The sequence below is a fragment of the Lynx rufus genome, unplaced genomic scaffold, assembly GCF_022079265.1.
Source record: "Lynx rufus isolate CCGP_SWC_20201006 ecotype Redwood Valley unplaced genomic scaffold, mLynRuf1.p SCAF_6, whole genome shotgun sequence".
In the NCBI taxonomy this organism is placed as follows: Eukaryota; Metazoa; Chordata; class Mammalia; order Carnivora; family Felidae; genus Lynx; species Lynx rufus.
In genome coordinates this window covers 65,693,761-65,716,269 of record NW_025814878.1, presented here as the reverse complement: position 1 = coordinate 65,716,269, position 22,509 = coordinate 65,693,761, and the positions used below count along the sequence as shown (strand labels likewise).

Genomic DNA, 22,509 nt, shown 5'->3' with positions numbered 1-22,509 from the left:
ATCACATGATTATAGTTACAACTGGTATTTACTTTCCTAGTGCTTTTTTTTTTTTTTTTTTAATGTTTATTTTTGAGAGAGAGACAAAGCATGAGTGGAGGAGGGACAGGGTGCAAGGGAGACACAGAATCCGAAGCAGACTCCAGGTGCTGAGCTATCAGCACAGAGCCTGACTCGTGAAATGCAAGATCATGACCTGGGCCAAAGTCGGATGCTTAACTGACTGAGCCACCCAGGCATCCATTGCATAGTACTTTATTTCCCTGGAAACTGCCTTATGACCCTTGTTCATATCACAAAGTATTATGTATTGGACTCCTGCTTCTAGCCATGAGGAAATAATAAGGTTTAGACTTCAGCTCCACTGTTAACAATTTAAAAACTACACAAGATACACAAACAACTGCTTTCAGACACTGGAGAACAGACAGCAGAGCTCTGTGATACCTGGGGAAAGAAAGCCCTAAAATTGCTCTTGATTTCCACCTGGAAGGAATTTCTGGATTGCAAAGCAAGGAGAGGGAACTCCAATGTACCACAGAGGTCTCACTGATTTGAGGACAGACTGAAACTCAGGGAGGCCAAGCCAATCCAACTACGCTGAAGGGCAGAGTACTCAATATGAAGGAGCTATTCAAAGAGCTCCAGAAATTTAGATAAGGACCTCTGGAATCTTTGGCTAAATAAAAAAATCTGCATGTGCTTATAAATGGTGAAGCTCCACAAGGATGAGAACACTCGCAAGGAAAACCTGGGGAGCTATGAGTGGAACGATTCCCAGAGCTCACCCAAGACTGAGTATTACTCCAGTTCCCACCAGCAAAACTAAGGAGACCCCAGTGAATATACCAGCAATTCAGCAGAGATGCCGTGCAAGCTACACCTCAATAGGGAGGCTAATCTAGCCCTACAGTAAAGGTTACTCTGGAATGACCTTAAAAAGCTTGAAAAGATCAAAATGACCTTTCAAGAGAGCAATGTAGGAAGATCCTGAACTCACCTCCTTCCATGGACACACTGAATTGATAGCTATCTACGGAACAATTTCCTCCAAAAGAACCCTAAAGTCTGGCTGAGTGATGACTACACACCAGACAAATGGAAAAAAAAACCAAAAACCAAAAAACAAAACACTGAAGCAGGAAAGAGTGGCTAGGAAATAATCTCGCCATAAACACTACCCCCGCAGCATAGTGACCCACAACTGGAAAGGACCTGAAAACCTGCAGCTTCCCCTTATGGAGCAAAAGGTTTGAATCCTACATCAAGAATCTCAACTTCTAAAACATGTACCTAAAAGGCAAGCCCTCAAAAACATCTATCTTCTAAAAGCAACAGAGTTTGGGGCACCTGGGTGGCTCAGTCAGTTAAGCGTCCAACTCCTGATTTCGGCTCAGGTTATGATCTCGTGGTTTGTGAGTTCAGTCTGTAAGTTCAAGCCCCGTCCTGGGCTCTGCGCTGACAGTGCAGACCCAACTCCCTCTCTCAAAATAAATAAACTTTAAAAAGAACACATTTCCCTAAAAATACAACGTAATACAATAAAAATAAAAATAAAAATAAAAATAAAAATAAATAAAAATAAAAAGCAGCAGAGCTTGCATGCCAAGACTGTGATCCCAGAAAGGGCTCACATACTCAGACTCATCCCAGGGCCCAGCTCAGAGGAGAAGTCAATCCCACCCAGGCTTCACCTGCCTCTATTAAAGAAACAAACTCCTCACGGCTATGCACTGACACTACAGAGCCAGAGACTGCTTGGGATTCTCTCTTTGTCTCTCTGCCCTTCCTCTCTATTTCTCTCTGAAAATGGAAGGAAGGAAGGAAGGAAGGAAGGAAGGAAGGAAGGAAGGAAGGAAGGAAGGAAGGAAGGGAGGGAGGACGGACCTGAGGGGCAGGCATCTAATATAGCACATCATCCTAGAGCCTGCTGGGCGCCATCTTTGTCCCCTTCCTTTGTAGTGCTCCAGAGCACCAGCACCTCCCAGAGCTTTTTACACAAGTCTGGAGCCCTAATTTTTACAGCTACTACCCAGGGGACACCTCTTGATCCTCTGGCTCTGGAGGCCAGGAGAGCTTGAGTTCCTAATCCCATGGGACTGGATTCAGTGTCACCCAAAGGAGACAGAATTGATAAATTCTACCAAACATTCCAAAGGAATAAGTATTAATCCTTCAATCCTTTTCAAACTCTTCAAAAAAAAAAAAAAAAAAGAGGGAACTTGCCCAATCTCCTTTTATAAACTCAGCATTACCCTGATACCAAAAGCAGACAAGGATGCCACAAGAAAAGAAAATTACAGAGGCACCTGGATGGCTCAGTTGAGTGTCCAACTTTGGCTTGGGTCATGATCGCGCCCCACATCAGGCTCTGTGCTGACAGCTCAGAGCCTGGAGCCTGCTTCTGTTTCTGTGTCTCCCTCTCTCTCTGTCCCTCCCCCGCTCACGCTCTCTCAAAAATGAGTAAACATTAAAAAAATTTAAAAAGAAAAGAAAATTACAGGCTAATATCACTGATAAACACAGATCCAAAAATTCTCAACACAATAACCAGCAAGCTGAATTCAACAATACTGTGAAAGGAGCATATACCACGATCAACTGGGATTTATTCCAGGGATGAAAGAATGGTTTGAGATCTGTAAATCAATGTGATGTAACACATTAGCAAAATGAAAGATAAAAATCATATGATCATTTCAATAGAAGAGAAACCACTTGACAAAATTCAACATCCATTCATGATAAACTCTTAAAAGTGAGTATAGAGAGAAATGCTTCAACTTAATAAAAGCTCTATAAGATAAGCTCAGAGATACCATCATACTTAATAATGAAAAGCTGAAAGCTTTTCCTCTGAGATCAGGAACAAGAAAAGAATGCCCACTCACGCCACGTTGTTCAACAGAATATTGGAAGTCCAGGCAGGGCAATTCGGTGAGAAAAGTAAGAGGCATCCAAATTGAAAAGGAAAATTGTGCACATTACATAACACTATATACAGAAAACCCTAGGACACCACAAAAAAAAACCCTGAAAATAAACAAATTCAGTAAAGTTGCAGGACACAAAATCAATACATACATAAAAATTCATTGTGGTTCCATACACTAATAATGAACTATCAGAAAGTGAAATTGAAACAATCACATTTACAATTGCATCAGAAACAAAAACAAAACAACCTAGGAATAAATTTAAACACGGCGGTGAAAGACATGTATGTTGAAAATGGTAAGGCATTAATGAAAGAAACTGATGAAGACATAAATGAATGGAAAGATATCCCATGCTCCTGGACTGGACACATGTTATTAAAATGATCATACTACCAAAACAATACAGATGCCATACAACCCCTATCAAAATTCCAATGGTACTTTTAACCAAAATAGAACAAATAATGCTAAAATTTGTGTGGAACCACAAAAGACCCCCCCAAAAGCCAAAGCAATCTTGAAAAAGAAGAAAGCTGGAGGCATCAGACTCCCTTATTTCAAATTATATCACAAAGCTAAAGTAATTAAAACAGCATGATATGGGCATAAAGACACACAGATCAATGAACAGAAGAGAGAGCCCAGAAATAAACCCACAAATATGTCGCCCATTAATTTATAACAAAGGAACCAAGAATACACAATAAGGAAAGGACAATCTCAATTATTGGTGCTGGGGAATCTGGACAGCCACATATACAAGAATGAAACTGCACCGCTGTCTTATACCATATACAAAAATTCAAAATAGATTAAAGCCTTGAATAAAAGACCTAAGCCACAAAACTCCTAGAAGAAAACATAAATGGTAAGCTCCTTAACATACGTCTTGGTGATGACTTTTTAAACATGACACCAAAAGCAAAAACAAACAAGTAGGAGTACATCAAACTAAAAAGCTTTAGCACAGCAAGGAAACCCATCAACAAAATGAAAAGACAATCTACTACTGAATGGGAGAAAATACCTGTAAGTCATTTATCTGATAAGGGGCTAATATCCAAAATATATAAATAACTCCTACATCTCAATAGCAAAATTATATACAAACCCATTAAAAACTGGGCAGGGGATCTGAATACACATTTTTCCAAAGACTTTTTAAAAAAAATTTTTTTTAATGTTTATTTTTCAGAGAGGGAGAGGGAGAGAGACAGAGAGAGAACGAGTGGAGGGAAGGGCAAAGAGAGAGGGAGACACAGAATCTGAAGCAGGTTCCAGGCTGTGAGATGTCAGCACAGAGCCCAATGCACAGCTTGAACGGATGTTTAATTGACTGAGCCACCTAGGTGCCCTTTCAAAGACTTTTAGATACTCAACAGGTACATGAAAAGATGCTCATCCTCATTAATTATCAGGAAAATACAAATCAAAACCACAACAGGCTATCACCTCACTCCTGTTAGAATGGCTATTATCAATAAGAAATAACAAGTGCTCACAAGCATGTGGAGAAAAGGGAACCCTTGTGTACTACTGGTGAGAATGTAAATTTGTGCAACTACTATGGAAAACAGTACAGAAGCTCCTCAAAAAATTAAAAATGGAACTACCATATGATCCAGCAATTCCACTTCTGAGTATTTATCCTAAGAAAATGAAATCACTAACTTGAAAGATAATGCACCACCATGTTCACTACAGGATTGTTTGTTATAGCCAAGATATGGAAACAACCTAATTGTCTTTCCACAGATGAATGGATAAAGAAATTGTAGTGTATATACACACACAATGGAATATTATTTAGCCATAGAAAAGAATGAAATCTTGCTATCTGTGACAACATGGATGGACTTCAAAGGCATTATGCAAGTGAAATAAATCAGAGCAAGACAAATATCATACGATCTCTTTTATATGTGGGATAAAAGACCAAGCTTATAGATACAAAGAACAGACTGGAGATTGAGGGAGCTGGGGAAAGAAATGGGTGAAATGTTTGTTTTCAGGTTTTTAATTTTTTAAAATGTTTTTATTTATTTTTGAGAGAGAGAGAGCAGGGGAGGGGCAGAGAGAGAGGGAGACACAGAATCTGAAGTAGACCCCAGGCTCTTAGCTATCAGCAAAGAATCCAATGCAGGGCTCGAACTTGTGAACCGCAAGATCATGACAAGAGCCGAAGTCAGATGCTTAACCGACTGAGCCACCCAGGAACCCCTCTTTTTTTTTTTTTTTTTTAGTCTAAATAGGTGAAATAAAAATATAAGATCAAAACAATCCATAAACAACTTCATTGCCTACCACAAAGTCCAAAATTCTTTATTTTTTTTTTAAATGTTTATTTTGTTTTTGAGAGAGAGAGAGACAGAGAGGGAGGGAGGGAGGTAACGAGCACGAGCAAGTACAGCAGGAGAGGGGCAGAGAGAGAGGGAGACAGAGTCCAAAGCAGGCTCTGCACACTCAGCACAGAACATGATGCGGGGCTTGATCTCATGAACTGTGAGATCATGACTTAAGCCGAAGTCAGACGCTTAACCGAATGAGCCACCCAGGCAGCCCAGTCCAAAAGTCTTTAAAGAAATACAGTTGACCCTTGAACAACAAAGGACAAGGATGCCAGCTCCTCCTCCAATCAGTCAAAAATCCACATATAACTTTTGACTCCTCAAAAACGTAACTACTAATAGCCTACTGTTGACCAGAAGCCTTATGAATAACAATTAACATGTTATGTACATTGCGTATTATATGCCATATTCTTAAAGTTAAAGACATTTATATGGAAAATGCATTTACAGTACTGTACAAATACTTATTGGAAAAAATCCACATGTAAGTGGACCCATGCAGCTCAAACCCATGTTATTCAATATCCAAGGAGCAACTAACAAAAATGCAGCAATAAGCACTAATTCAAAATTCACAGCACGCAATCAAAATTACTTGACACACAAAGAAAACATGACTCATAACCAGGAGAAAAAACTCAACAGAACAGCCCCAGAAGTCATAGATGATGAAATTAGCAAAGATGTTAAAACAGATATTATAAAAAAAGCAGAAGCACTTAAGATAAATTGTGAACACGAGAGAACTAGAATATATTTAACAGTCATACACCTTCGTACTAATGTTAAAAGATATATTTAGAAAGAAAGAATATTTTTAACCAAAAATAAAAGAGTAGACCGTTTTAGACTCACCTTTCCTCACTCTATTAGTACCCTTAAGAAATGACTCAGTATGAAAGTGAATCCTAAATAAAAACCTGTATTTAGAATGAGCTGTGAGCATGTACTCTAAATATTTAAATTTTAGGGGTGCCTGGGTGGCTCAGTTAAGCATCTAACTTTGGTTCTGTGAGTTTGAGCCCTGAGTCAGGCACTCTGCTGTCAGCACAGAGCCTGCTTCAGATCTTCTGTCCCCTTGTCTCTCTCCCCCTCCCCAGCTCGCACGCACATTCTCTCTCTCTCTCAAAAATAAATATTAAATGAATAAATATTTAATTTTTTTTTTTAGAGTTCCTGTGTCTCTGAAGCAGGCTCCAGGCTCCAAGCTGTCAGCAGAGCCTAACGTAGGGCTCCAACTCACGAACTGTGAGAACATGACTTGAGCCGAAGTCAGACACTCAACCAACTGAGCCATGCAGGTGCCCCAAATAAATATTTAAATTTTAGCTGAAAGATATATAGAAGCACATAGATTCAAGGCTTTACAATCAGAGGATCAGATCCAAAGTCTAGTTTAACCACTTTGTAACTTTAAGATATTGAGCACATTACTTAACCTCTATGAGCACTGATTTCTGCAAGCATAGAATGAGGATAGTCTTTTTTTTGTAATGCAGTGGTGTTGTGAGGCTTTAAATGCAAATATTTAATATAGGAGTTATCTCCCAGTAGGAATTCATATCGCAATGGTGAGTTTTAAAATATAAAATATATATAAAATAAAATATATATTTTAAAATATGTATTTAAAATATACATAAATTAAAATATATACAAGTAAGGGGCGCCTGGGTGGCACAGTTGGTTAAGCGTCCGACTTCAGCCAGGTCACGATCTTGCGGTCCGTGAGTTCGAGCCCCGCGTCGGGCTCTGGGCTGATGGCTCAGAGCCTGGAGCCTGTTTCCGATTCTGTGTCTCCCTCTCTCTCTGCCCCTCCCCCGTTCATGCTCTGTCTCTCTTTGTCCCAAAAATAAATAAACGTTGAAAAAAAAATTAAAATATATACAAGTAAATACTTTATATACCTTATACTTTATATATGAAAGTAAACATAAAAGTAAAGTACTTTATATATATACATATATATATACATATACATATATGTATGTATATAAAATAATGTACAACTCCACTAAATACCTCTAACAATTAATTTGAATGAATGAGTAAAGAATTTCAAATCCAAACGATGGGCTTGAATTCAGAAGTAACAAATCAAACCAACAATAAAATCATTCTCTTGCCTAGCCTAAGAAAGTAAACTATTTGACCCACAGCCATGGATACACTGTTTATAGAGATAGAACAAAGGAGTCTCATTTCTTTATCCCTAAGGAATGACTTTGTAACCAGTTACAAAAAGGCTTTGGAAATAACAGATAACAATCATAGTGACAGACACAACCCAAGAGCCTTTTAATCTTCTCTAAGGGCATATGCTCATCACTACACAGAAAACTGCGCCACAAAATGAGAGAAGTTTCCATGTTATCTGCAGAACTTCTACCACTTTCTATATGAAATTAATAAAGACATACTGACGATAAATCTAGACTTCTATTCTCCCATTTAAAATGCTCAATTTCTTGGGTTGCATGGGTGGCTCAAGTCAGTTAAGCATCCAACTCTTGATTTTGGCTCAGGTCATGACCCCAGGGTCATGGGCTCAAGCCCCAAATCAAACTCCATGCTGACACTGAGGAGCCTGCTTGGGATTGCCTCTCTCCTTCTCTCTCTGCTCCTCCCCTTGACAGACTCAAGCGTGTGTATATGTGCATGCCCACTCTCTCTCTCTTTCAAAGTAAATAAATATTTTTTAAAGATAAAAAGTAAAATAAAACAAAATAAATTTTATTTTAAAAATAAAATAATTCTCAGGAGCGCTTGGGTGGCTCAGCTAGTTGAGCATCCGACTCAGCTCAGGTCATGACCTCATGGTTTATGAATTCGAGGCCCGCGTCAGGCTTTGTGCTGACAATTCAGGGCCTAGAGCCCGGAGCCTGCTTTGGATTCTGTGTCTCCCTCGCTCTCTGCCCCTGCCCCGCTTATTCTCTCTCTCTCTCTCTCTTTCTCTCAAAAATAAATAAAACATAAAATAAAATAAAATAAAATAAAAACATAAAATAAAATAAAAACATAAAATAAAATAAAATAAAATAAAATAAATAAAATAAATAAAATAAAATAAATAAAATAAATAAAATAAAATAAAATAAAATACTCAATTTCTTAATTACTTAGTTTGTTTTTAAGCCAAGAAAAATACAACCAGCTCTGGATGCAAATGATTTACCATTATAGCTGATCACATACAATATAAACTATCAAACTCACTAACCAATTTCTTTGTTACTGTTGCTTTGCTTAGGATCATCAATTCTGAATTATTTTACATCAGCTTCATTTTACTTTCTAAAACAAAGATTTTCAAGTTTTGTTAATAACTATTACATTAATAAAAAAATTGCAGACATTACATTACAAATGTATTACTACCTATATATGGACACTATACGCACAATACTATGTATCTGATACACATCCAAACACACATACCTGCCTTGGAGTAGGAGTTGATTTTATTGTTGAGTCTCTGCATAAGCAATAATACTGCTTCCAGCTTGTTGACAATCTCCATCGTGATACCTTTACCACCATCTCCAAGACACTTGGGTTTGTAAGTCAGAAGGAAATGACTCCAGGCTCGCAGCACTACTTCTGCGTCGTCAGCACTGATAAGGAGGCTGTCTCTTAAAAGTGCCCTTACAGTGCCTTCCACCTTTTCTAGCAGCTGCCTCCATGGCCGTATAAGATCAACCTGCAATTTCCAGAGCACAAAAACTCATCATAGCCACTGGCCAGAGTCAAATGAACACTCCTTTAAATTAAAAAAAGTGGCCGGGGGGTTGGGGTAGGGGATGCTTGGCTGGCTCTGTTGGTAGAGCATGTGACTCTGGATCTTGGGGTCATGAGTTCGAGTCCCACATTGGGTACAGAGATTACTTAAAAAAAGAATAATCCTATTTGTACTCACCAACACAAAAGACCATCAATCAGACCATGGCATTACAGATGTTTTGCCTGAAAATGTGAAGGCAGACCATTTACCTGCTCAAATCCACCTAGAAGCTCCGTAGTGTCCATTGCACTGTTCATAGCCATGATCTTTAACGTGTGACCAGTAAGGTGTGCCAGGAGCTGCACCAGGCTGGTCTTGCCCACAGAGGCTGGCCCCACAAGGATGACCATCCAGCTCATCTGCACACACTTCATAACTGACTCCAGAGACTGTAATGATTGGTGCAGGAGTGACAGTGGATGGCGAGACAGGAGAGGAGCGTAACTGCCACGGGAGAGGACTGAGTAGCCCAGCTGAAAAACACATGCCAGTGAGGTTTTACAAGTGTGCCTAGTAGTGGGAGCAGAGGAAATCATAGAAAATTATAAAAGAATAGAGGATTATCCTGCTTGCCTCACCTGAACATCATAGGGAGTGATGTGAAATAGTCTGGTTCCCATGTATGGGCTGGAATTTGAACTAAACACATTCTTGAATACAGCAATGACCTAAATGAAGATGATAATACAGTCAAAACACAAATGATTTCACCAAATTCTGAGCCAAACCTTCTAGAAGACATGAACAGCAACAGAGGTCATAAAACTGAGTGAAGACTAGTCACAATTTTCCTATCATTTTGATTTTTCTCTTATAAAAAGGATAGATAACATTTATTTAAATCTTGAAATGAAAGTAAACTGGAACTCAAACAAAGAGTAGTCACCCAACCTCAAACTATTTGGGATTCCCGTGAGAATGCCCCATAAATTAAAGCCACGGACACTATTGCAAGTCTACAGATGAAAAATGAATCTGCTTTCATCATTCAAGATACCACCTAAAAAGAAGTAGAAGAGAATAACAGTCTGAAGATTATGAAGAAAAATGACCATTTCTTAAGCCTCTACTAATGTACTATTATAGTGGGTGCTTTCAACAAGTTATTTCTGATCCTCATACCCTTGCAAAATAGGTATCATTTCTGCTTTACAGATATGGATAATGGGATTCATGAGAGTAACAGGATTTGCTCATGGTAATTGTTTTTAAATCTTGAGGTGACAGGGCGTCTGGGTGGCTCAGTCATTTAAGCACCCGACTCTGGCTCAGGTCATGATCTCATGGTCTGTGGGTTCGAGCTCCGCAGCAGGCTCTGTGCTGACAGCTCAGAGCCTGGAGCCTGCTTCAGATTCTGTCTCCCTCTCTGCCTCTCTCTCCTGGCTCACATTCTGTCTCTCTCTCTCAAAAATAAAAAAATATTTAAAAAAAAAAAATCTTGGAAGCCAGTTTCATCCCAAAACACCATTTTAAGTTTATAAATATTTACATAGAATGACACTCAAAGTTATCTCTCTGATTATTTACATTCATTTATCCCTCCCTTACCAGAAATATGATTAGAAAACTTTCTATTAACCTTACTTCTTTGCTGGGGTTCTTCTTTTTTAAATTTTTTTTAATGTTTATCTTTGTGAGAGAGAGAGAGAGAGAGAGAAAGAGAGAGAGAGAGAAAGAGACACACACACACACACACACACACACACACACACACACAGAGTGCGAATAGGGGAGGGGTAGGGAGAGAGGGAGACACAGAATCTGAAGCAGGCTCCAGGCTCTGAGCTGTCAGCACAGAGCCCCAAGAGGGGCTCAAACTCACAAACCACAAGATCATGACCTGAGCTGAAGTCGGATGCTTAACTGAGCCACTCATGTGCCCCTTTGCTGGGTTTCTTCTAAAGAGGAGTTGGGACAGGAGGGAAAGATATGAGTGTGTAAAATACACTAATTTAGCCCAGAGCAGCAGGAAAAATTCCAGCCATCCAAAATATGTATACAAAGCTGCATGCTTCTAACAAAGCAGCAATACTCATATTAATCATCATACACTGGACTAAAGTCAGAAAATAAAAATAATTATTATAAAATAACTCATAAAAATAGAATGTACAGTATAGTGACTATAGTTAATATAATACTGTATTACATGGAGTACCTAGGTAGCTCAGTTGGTTAAGCATCCAACTTCGGCTCAGGTCATGATCTCAGTGCTCATGAGTTCGAGCCCTCATTGGGCTCTGTGCTAACAGCTCAGAGCCTACAGCCTGCTTCAGATTCTGTGTCTCCCTCTCTCTCTCTGCGTCCCCCACGTCCCCCTCATGCTCGCTCTCTCTCAAAAATAAATAAAAAATAAACATAGGGGCACTTGGGTGGCTCAGTCAAATATCTGACTCTTGATTTTAGCTCAGGTCATGATCTCATGGTTAGTGGGTTCAAGCCCCGCATCAGGCTCTGCACTGACTACACGGAGCATGCTTGGCATTTTTTCTCTCACTCTCTCTTTGCTTCTCCCCTGCTATTTCTCTCTCTCTCTCTTAAAAATAATAAACTTTAAAACAAGTTTAAAAAAATTTTAAATAATAATACCATATTATGTATTTGAAAACTGCTAAGGAAACAGATTTAAAAAGTTGTCATCAAAAGAGAAAAAGTCTTGGGGAGCCTGGGTGGCTCAGTCGGTTAAGTAGTGTCCAACTCTTGATTTCAGCTCAGGTCATGATCTCACCGTCAGGCTTAGCACTGGGCTTGAAGGCTGCTTAAGATTCTCTTACTCCTTCTCCCTTTGCCCCTCCCCTGCTAGTGTGCATGCATGCATACTCTCTCTCTTAAAAATATCACTAAATAAATAATAAATAAGTAGATAGATAAATAAAGACTTTTGTAGCTGCGTAAGGTGACGGATGTTACCTAGCCTTATTGTAGTCATCATTTCACAATGCACCCAAATACTGAATCATTGTGTTGTACACCTGAAACCAATGTTATATGTCAATTATACCTCAACTAAATAAATTAATAAAAGAGTTTCAGAAACATTAGGAAAAACTGTAAAGATAAAGTCATTATCAGTACCAAACATTGACTACGAGTCAAAAAGCAGCATAGGAGAAAGTGCTCCTGTCACATATTCCTGGGTCCAGGTGATTTCTGAGCTTATATTTCCCTCCAAGGCAGAATATAATCTCATCTCCCTGAGTCTACCAAAATTAAAATTAAAAATGCTTTCACAACGTAGTTGGTTTAGTTTTATAAAGTCAGACTCAATTTACTCAAATTCTTCCAGCTTTTACAAGTCTTTCTCCTATTATTATTTTTCACTTTTTCAGGTGTGTGAATGACAATAACTGAATTAGAGAAGTGATGGAAATCTTCCACACTCTACAGTAACATACTATCTGAATAACATCAATTACCCAAAAACTGGCCAGTGTCTGGCCACAATAGATATACTATAATTTAGTTAATGAATGAAGAAAATAAAATACCAGCTAATAGTATATGAATTATATATAACAGAGTTGTAAAAAAAAAAAAAAAAAAAAATACTGGGTGAATATTTTGTCTTAATATACTGACCAAAAGCCACTTGCACATAATGAATGAGTTAACATTTAGCTACAATTGCGATGTAGAAGTGCTGGCTCTACTATTTACTATAGGTGATACCCCATGACTAAGAGCATTGGATCCTCACTATTCAGAGGTCATGATAGTGCCTCCTACCTGCAGCTATTATGAGTATCTTGTGAGATCAGACTTTAAATACCACAAGGCAAAATGAACACATTATTAGTTTATTAGGCTAGGAATTCTAGTGTTATTTTCCATTTACGAAGGGATATTTTTATTGCCGATGAGATACAGAATACCCTTATAGATCTAATTATATTTTCTAGATAAAATACTTTGTAATTCAAAGTTTATTTAAAAACAGAAAACCCTCCTTCTCTACTTGAGTATCACCTATCTCCTCCTGTTTCTCTCCTTTATGCCTAGAAAGATGAAGACCTAATTCTTTTTTTTTAATTTATTGTCAAATTGTCTTCCATACAACACCCAGTGCTCATCCCAACAAGTGCCCTCCTCAATGCCCATCACCCACTTACCCCTCTCCCCCACCCCTCAAGGACCTAGTTCTTTATTACTGGAGGGCAATATTGCTTTAACAAGGTTTGCAATATTTGGAATTCAGATGGATAAGCAAATTGTGTACTCAAAAGCAAACTAATACATCACGGAGAAACTTAGAAAGGTGCACTTTGAGACTTTGAAGTCAATGAACATTTAGTCTGTTTAACTTTTAAATTCTAAGCAGCTTTGGGGTGCCTGGGTGGCTCAGTGAGTTAAGCAGCCGACTTCAGCCCAGGTCATGATCTCACAGTTTGTGAATTAGAGCCCCACGTCGGGCTCTGTGCTGACAGCTCAGAGCCTGGGGGCTGTTTCAGATTCTGTGTCTCCCTCTCTCTCTGCCCTTCCCCTGCTTGCAGGCACTCTCTCTCTCTCTCTCAAAAATAAACATTTAAAAATTAATTAATTAATTAATTCTAAGCAGCTTTACCGTGTTGAATGTTATGAGTGAGTATGCCCTTTCTCTTAGGAAGAAATCAACTTTCAGATGGAAAGAAACCCAAAGAATAGTATGAAACTCACCTTTTCCTTGTCTTCCTTGGTTCTCATTCTTTCACCATAGACCAAAAACACATGCTGACCAGGATCATAACACCCGGGGGACTGGTCAACTAGCATCAACTGACACCAGCGGAAAAGGTCCCGAAGGTTGAATTCCCAGGGTCCTCCTTTTTGCCCCCATTTCTTTTCAACAGTCACTTCGTGATCAATCTAAAAAGAAAACACTATTATTGGGAAACATGTCCCACTGGTAGGCACTGTGTTAAGTACTATAATGCATGCATAATCTGAAACAGAAATTAGCAGGTTTGATACAAATGTCTCCTTCACCCAACCCAGACATCTAAACCAGAAATATTCTCTGAGCATTAACCTGATATACAAAATAGATCTGAATTACTATAATCCTCAGATGATTAGTTTATTCCACTAGAAACTGGGACAATTCAATGTGCTTTATTTTTAAAAACACTGGTAAATGTGATAGTGTCCCACGATGAAATGATAGTTCAATTACAGCCATCAAAACAAAGAACAGTTAATACAAGTAGGTACGTACTTGGTTGTTGAAAGCAACCATCTTCTTAACAATATTTTTGTCAATGGCTGGAAACAGAGTACTGGCAATGAATTCCATGTCAACTACTGTAAGGGGATCCACAAAGACCTATAGAATCCAAAAATAACAAGAAGAAAGGCTACAGCATCTCTTCACCAAACACCAGAAATGACTACCACCTATGATGAAAAGTTTTTATTTAACACCAAGGTATCAAACCTCATTTTATATATAAAAATTCAGTTACAGAAATCTTTTTTTGCATTTTAACATACAGAATCACATAAAATATTTTAAACATTTTACACAGAGGTGTTGGTAGTTTTGTTAGCTCCACTCTACTGAATTAAAGAAAAAAAGATAACATACCACTTTTTCAAAGTATATTTTTTAAGTATATTTGTTTTTTTTTTTTAATTTCCTATCATTATGTAATAATGCCCTCAGAACTCTAGATGGTAGGGCATATGAGCAGTTACTTCAAAATCCCTTCAACTTTTCAATATATTTGATATTTTTCATAATAAATTATTCTGAAAAGATACTCTAACTCTTAATTGTCAACAGAAAAGGACATTAAAGAAAGCTAACATCTAGGGCCATTTCCAAACCTCTAGACTAGTCAAAATTTGGCAAATAAATGTTAAAACAAGTAAGCATACATACACACAACTCCTATCTCTGTAAATGAGAATAAAGGCAGTAAGAAAAGACACCAAATGTTAATAATGATTGACCCTTATATGGAGAATACTGGATTTTATTTTTCCCTTTTCTTTAACTACAATGCATTATTTTCATCATTAAAAAATCTCAATGTTTTGGGGTGCCTGGGTGGCTCAGTCAGTTAAGCTTCTGACTTTGGCTCAGGTCATGAATGACCTCACGGTTTGTGGGTTCGAGCCCCATACTGGGCCCTGCACTGACAGTTCAGAGCCTAGATCCTGCTTCGGATTCTGTGTCTTCCCTCTCTCTGTCCCTCCCCCGCTCGCACTGTCTCTGTCTCTCAAAAATAAATAAATATAAAAAAAAAAAAAATTTAAAAACTCCGATGTTTTCATACATCACACAGATACCTAGAAAGGTCAAATACTGGCCTTTATCCTGAGCACAGTAATAGAAATCTTAGAGAATGGTGACCTTACTCTCCACTAACTGATAACACATCAGGTCCTCTAGGACTTAAAACAAAGGGACTCACAGCAGGAGGGAAGTGATGATGGGAACTGGATGCATTAGTATTTGTCATATAAAGACATGGAATTGAGAAATACATCATTAAACTGAAGCTCTCTCATTCTTATAATGAGCATCCTAATAGCTACGTGCCAGCAGTCTTATCACCCCCAACACTCCACCTTTGGTCTCCATGGCAACAGCAAATCTTACCTGAGTGAATCTGTTAAGGAAAGATCTTGGCAAGCCCTTCCTCCCACCTCCTTGTCTAAAGGGATTCTGACACCCAAAAATCTTCGTCTTTTCATGCTGTACTTGAAAGCTCATTCCTAACTCAGGAACATAAATTTCTCCTCGGTGGTCAAAACAAGCATTGAGTCCTTCCAATACAGACTGAGAAGCCAGGTTGAGCTATTTGAAGAAAGTGCACACATTTATTACATACACTGTATAACTATAACAAAAAGCAGAGGAATAATAGGCACAAAAGTAGAGTGTTATCTTCAGGAGGAGGAAGCCAAGTATATTCATCTTATTATTTCATATATATGTGGTAGAGACATCTGAAGGATATAAATTGACAGTAACTTAAGTAAATTGAATACTCAGACTGAATTTTTAAAAAAGCAGTTAAAGTCTTCTCTAAAATTACACTGTATCCACTGTATTCACCTATATGGACCCACCCCGTAAATCACAGCTTTCAAAAAAAACCATGCCAACACACAGATCTCACTTTTGCACTCTGAGATCTTTAAAGATGAAGACAGCTCTCTACATATTTAAAAAAGTATCTTTCCCAGAACAAATACTGACTGAAATCTCCAAATGGGCTTCAAAGTCATGATATAAACCACATTAATGGATAGACATAACTAACTTTCACTAAGAGTTTTGTGAACAAGAACAAATACAAGGAGTTTCTGTGCCAAAAATGAAAATAGCTGAATGGAGGTCTTCAGATGCTGACTTCAGAGCTCAGGGATGTGAAGTGTGATAGTTTTTAGGTAACATGGACAAATTCAACTGGGAAAATGTGAAATCAATAAAATGCAAATGGACCCAAAAAACCCAGACTATATTATACCAGAATTTAAAGTATCATGTTTATAGAAGCACTCAAAAGCACAAATTCCATTGAATATTCCCAAACAGGTCAAGTTCTAAAAGCTGCTCTTAAATGGGACTGCAGTCAAGAACGCCTTGGGTACCTAGATGCATTTCCACCCAGTAGGAAAATGGTCTCAAGCCTTAAGCTTTAAAACTAGGGATTTTTTCTTTTCTGGCTAAAGAATTTAATACTATCAGACATCTTCTTCCAAAAACTGAGGTGGGTGGGTGGTCCACATGACAGCTCCTTCTCCTTAATATCTCCTCCATGGTAAGTAAGAAGCAGCTCAGCTGAAAAGAAATACCACAGTCTGCCCTCCAGCTTCAGATTCCAAAGGAATCTTGTGACCAGACACACTGGCCCACAGCCTTAAATTTTTTATTTTTGTGCATCACTTTTCTCTATCTCCAGTGCCTGTTGGTCACTAAGATCCAGCATTTATCACAGGTATCATGAGGGGCTCCATTCTTCTACTCATTCATTTATCTAACATACACATGTACCACTGACCGTTTTCTCACCATTTTTTTGTATGTCTCTTAAGACAACTTAAGAGACATGGGTGCCTGGGTAGCTCAGTCAGTTAAGGGTCCAACTTTGGCTCAGGTCAAGATCTCATGGTTCATAAGTTTGAGCCCCAAGTCAGGCTCTGTACTAACAGCTCTGAGCCTACTTCCAATTCTGTCTCCTGTCTCTTTCTGCCCCTTCCTCACTCACTCTTGCTCACTGTCTCAAAAATAAACATTACCAAAAAAAAAAAAAAAAAAGACAACTTAAGAGATAAGTTTTTCTCTAGTAGCTGGCTTACAAAAGCCAGGGTTTGTAGCTTGTATACACAGGGGCCTCTACATGTGCTTTGTGATAAGTGACTTTTCTCATTCTTAAAAGAGACCATGAAGGATTTTTCTTCATTAGAGAATCTGTCTTTACTAGCAAAAAAGCATGACAACCCACTGAGATATGCCCTAGAAACAAGAAAAGTATGACTACTCTTCCCATTGTGACCCTATCCTTGGAACAACAAACCTCTCACCTCATCCAACACAACCCAATGGCCTGCCTTCAGAGCCGCCAGCAAAGGGCCATCCCGCCAGGCAAACTCTCCTCCCTTGCCACCTTCAACAGGTAGATCTGCTCCAAACAGGTCTGTGATGTCCTTTAAGAGGGGGCAGAAAGGAGGAAAACATTACATTAAAAAATTTACTAGATCCCAAGACCTTAAGTCTAACCTGATAAATTCTTGAGCCTTATGCTACTTTTCCTTTTTATACCCACCACAACAGAACTAATCAACCTAGCACTCTGTACCAGGAGCCCAGACATGCCCTCAAAAACCTTTTTGTCACAATACTGCAAGTATCAATCGATTGGAGTTGGAGCTCTATATCAGCAGTTCTCAACTGTGGCTATACTTGGAAATTAATTAGTGAGCTTTAAAGACAAAAAACAAAACAAAGACCAATAACAACGTCCAGGGAGTCTCATTTGTCACCTCTTGTCCCATTATTTCCTAAGACTGTTTAAAGGCCATTTTATTTCTACTAATTTTTCCCTTTTAGAAATGACAAAAAACAAGGTTATAATATATACTGAATTGGGTAACTATCTCTCAAAAGACAACTAGAATAAAGCATCTAGAGGGGAACAAGATTACAGATATCAGCTATTAACGAACCTAAAAGCAGACTTAATTTGAAGGTCATGTTGGTGTGGTCTTTACCACCATGAAATATCTGAGGTACTGAAAATGTCCTAACTATTTCTGAATAAGAAACTCTCTATAAACAGATACAAACATTACTCCCTACACTCATCCTCATCAGCTGTAGAATGACTAAGCTTACCGTCTGTTCTGACAAGTTGATTCGAACAAGGATGTTGCCTGAAGCCTTTGCTAATGCTGTCACCAAACTTGTCTTGCCCACACCAGGAGAGCCCTCCAGGAGAATGGGTTTATTCAATTTTGTAGCTCTTAAGAGCCTCTGGGCATTCATAGCAGTGGTGCCTGCACTGAGTGCATAGTCAGCAATATTATTCCTGTGAAGGACAGGTCCTTAAGTAGAGAAAAGAAAAGCCACACAGAAAATGAATATCAGCAAATCATATATACATGTCAAGCCAAGATTTTAAGAACCTACCAAGCAGACTTTCAGTCAGTGAAGTACCATCTGTGATGAAAATGCTTAACCCTATTTCAACACTTCACCACTTTTAGATTCATCAACTGCTTTAAAGCAATAGCCAGCAGCACACGTTCTTCAACTGTGCCTACTACTCAGATCTCTCCAGCTCTTACACCTATGCATATACTTAGGTCTATGCATACATACATAGGTCTTACTGCAAGCACACTTTTCCTTTCACAACCTACACCTGGAATTACTTCAAGTACTTGTACGATTTACCTTTATAAATTGGTATCTTCCTAAAAATCAAGTGTATGCTAGGTGTATTGGCCACATGGTTCCATATAGGCAATTTCATCCAATGTTTTTAGGTCACCAAGACAATTCAGGATGCATCTTTAACCCATAATGTAACGATAATGCAGGCTAAGAACAGTTTTATAGGGCTTAACATCTGTACTACTATGTCTCCTGGAATAAACTTTTCATATACCAATTTGGAGGGCTAGGAAAACATCTATTACACCTCAGCTATGGAAGCAGAAGCAAGGACCACTTCAGTCCCATGCCACTAACATATAGCTCCTACATGAGAATTAAATACTATGACAATGACTCAGGGAACTTAAATCATTGATGCACCACCAGGGATGAAGAGTAGTACTGAAGAGGGAGAGAGAAAAGGGCTATACTCCATTCGGTCAGGTACCTGGGCTGATTTTGTTCACCAATGAACCCCCAGTAACTGCCACTTTGTGCATTTCAGACACTCAACAATTATTAATGTAGGGAGGGAGGAAGGGACAAGAAACAGATGACCCTGCTAGACAAGCAACAATCTTATTCATTCATTCATCCATTCACTCCATCAACAGACATTTTCTGAATGCCTGGGATTGCTCATGTCAGGTGCCAGGGAGAGGAAGATGAGTGACCCAAGTCCTCAACAGTTCACAAAACTGTTTTTGTAAGCAGGGATGAGGGTCATCCTCATGATGATACACCCTGGGCTGAATTATCACTATAGGAAAGCTCTTGTTTTAAGCACCAAATAAAAAATAAATGCATTTTATAAGGCATTTTATTCATAGATTAAAAACTATACTTTCCCCTATTTTTACGTGCCAGTTATGTATTTTTAATCATTCATGCAATTATGATTGGTTATGCCAAGTCAGATTCTAATTCAGATAACTAGTTTGAAAATAATCAGAAGTAGGATACACTAAAAATCACAACAAAAGTGAAGTACCCATGATCTACAAGAAGAGAACCTTCATTTATTTAAAATCATTCTTACCCCTTGGTATAAAAAATGGATGAATTCCCCAAAGGTTATCTATTCCAGTAAATTCTTTGGCCTTGAGTCTGTCATAAATCTTCAATTCATTTTTCTGACACTCTGTAAGTCTCACTATTTTGGAAAGTTTCTTGATTAGGAATTTCAGACATTCTTTGCGAGCCAAGAGAGCTGTACCAAACCCTGAGGAAGTTACCCCTAAAATAGAGAGGATCAGACATTCAAACAACAGTTTGACACCAAGCTTCCCAAATATGTACACATCAGGAGCTCTTGGGCAGTTTCCAGGGGAAATTAAGCCTTAGCTGAAGCATACCCAAAATATGATTGCTAGTGTAAACAGTCCAAGGCAAAAGGTCTGCCCCTCCCATCCCAATAATTTACAGACTAGCAGCAGCTTATTCAGTAAAGCACCATGTACTCCATGATAAGTCAGTCTGGAGGAAGGAGTAATTAATGTGGTACTAGTGATCATTTTGGTTTATATCTCTAATCTTCACTGTTGAAAAAACAGAGCTTAGTGAAATTTAAGAAATTGTAGTACACTTAAAAAAAACTAAAGGATTCAGGCCCATTCAATATAAATGACTATTCATGTTAAGAATTACCCAGTCCTCAGTCCTTTAGGAGCAAGGACATTTCCGACAATCTTCTTTTTCTTCATAATCACTTATCACTTCACATTTACCAGTTACCCTGGACTATAATCAATGTGAAGCTTCAGCCTATCTTTTACATCAACCACCTCTCAAAAAGAGTAAAAAGAAAAGAAAATCTATTCTGGGTCTTGGAAATGCTAGAGTTAAGTGATTTTACAAAGTATCTGGGTCAGAGGTCAGAGGTTTGGGCTTATTCCATTTCTTTCTCCCCACTACCCTAACCTCCTTGTCCCCACACCAGCTAAGAGACAACATACCTGAACCTATTCCATCTATGTACACCAGGCATGCAGCATGGACAAAAGATGTCACAGTGGAGATGGTCTCTGGCCGTTTCAAAGCAGCTTCCTCCCCCATTGTGTTCATGAAGTTAACCCAGGACAGGATATCTCTGATACTGACCACACACCTTCGGCCAAATTCCTGGTGGGTCAGCCATTCAATGAAATCCAGCATCACCTCAGCTATGTCAGCCCCTAAGACACAAAGAAGTAAAAAGCAATTTGGAACTGGTTGTAATAAAACACTACAAAATAGGGGTTTGTAATGGAGGGCCCAGAAATGGCCTAAAAGAGGTCTGTGCTTCATGAGATTATATGCAAATTTTTGTGAATGTACATTACTGCTTTTTCTTTTTTTTTTTATTTTTTTTATTATTTAAATTTTTTTTTTAACGTTTATTTATTTTTGAGACAGAGAGAGACAGAGCATGAACGGGGGGAGGGGCAGAGAGAGAGGGAGACACAGAATCAGAAACAGGCTCCAGGCTCTGAGCCATCAGCCCAGAGCCTGACGCGGGGCTCGAACTCACGGACCGCGAGATCGTGACCTAGCTGAAGTTGGACGCTTAACCAACTGCGCCACCCAGGCGCCCCATTACTGCTTTTTCTAAGGAGAGGGGGTCCATAGCTTTACTACATTCCTAAGGGGTTCATGAATAGCATACCATACCTACCAAAAAAGAAAAATCACCTTGAGAATTACAGCCTAAAATGGAGCCCTGAAAACTACTCAAAGAAAGTATTCATTTGGTTCCTGTTCAGATACAATTTTTAAGTTAAGACACAATGATTTTAGAAAATACATAAATTTTATTGTATTTTAAACTGATTCACTGGAATGGGGATGCCACATTTTCAGTGGCATTTAGTTCAGGCTTTTTCTTTTATTAAATTGATGCATCCCTCAGAATTCAGCAAATTAGAGGATTCATAAATTTTGTTCCATGATTTAAGTTAAAGTATTCTAATTATCACAATTTCATATTGTAAAATATTTGGAAATAAAATGCTTCTTAAGTAATGTAGATTTAAAGCAAAGACAATTTGTGGTGCCCGGGTGGCTCAGTTGATTAAGTGTCCTACTCTTCATTTTAGCTCATGATCTCACAATTTCCTGAGTTCAAGCCCCATGTCAGGCTCTGCGCTGGGCATGAAGCCTGCTTAAGATTCTCTCTCTCCCTCTCATGAGGGCTCTGTCCAAAAAAAAAAAAAAAAAAAAAGCAGAGCAAAGCCAAGCCAATTAAATTTAGTAAGGCACTTTATGGAACTTCTGAAGCCAACAGTAAACATTTATCTAATAAGTAGGAATACCAAAAATGTATTTTAAAAAAAGAAAATATGGGGGCGCCTGGGTGGCGCAGTCGGTTAAGCGTCCGACTTCAGCCAGGTCACGATCTCGCGGTCCGTGAGTTCAAGCCCCGCGTCGGGCTCTGGGCTGATGGCTCAGAGCCTGGAGCCTGTTTCCGATTCTGTGTCTCCCTCTCTCTCTGCCCCTCCCCTGTTCATGCTCTGTCTCTCTCTGTCCCAAAAATAAATAAACGTTGAAAAAAAAAATTAAAAAAAAAAAAAGAAAATATGATGAGGAGGAATCATC

General features: G+C 38.6%; 1 protein-coding gene across 1 annotated transcript in view; it reads right to left on the bottom strand.

Annotated features, from left to right (window-relative positions):
- The window catches only part of MDN1 (midasin AAA ATPase 1), a 174,384-nt gene that overhangs the window by 71,248 nt on the left and 80,627 nt on the right, over positions 1 to 22,509 (bottom strand). Inside the window, exons 34-43 of the mRNA XM_047102371.1 lie at positions 20,892 to 21,110; positions 19,976 to 20,173; positions 18,394 to 18,602; positions 17,583 to 17,705; positions 15,652 to 15,849; positions 14,263 to 14,370; positions 13,725 to 13,913; positions 9,650 to 9,739; positions 9,281 to 9,544; positions 8,729 to 8,990 (exon numbers count right to left, since the gene is read on the bottom strand). Of these exons, the coding sequence (XP_046958327.1) occupies positions 8,729 to 8,990; positions 9,281 to 9,544; positions 9,650 to 9,739; positions 13,725 to 13,913; positions 14,263 to 14,370; positions 15,652 to 15,849; positions 17,583 to 17,705; positions 18,394 to 18,602; positions 19,976 to 20,173; positions 20,892 to 21,110 (1,860 nt within the window). The remainder of the gene's footprint in view (positions 1 to 8,728; positions 8,991 to 9,280; positions 9,545 to 9,649; positions 9,740 to 13,724; positions 13,914 to 14,262; positions 14,371 to 15,651; positions 15,850 to 17,582; positions 17,706 to 18,393; positions 18,603 to 19,975; positions 20,174 to 20,891; positions 21,111 to 22,509) is intronic.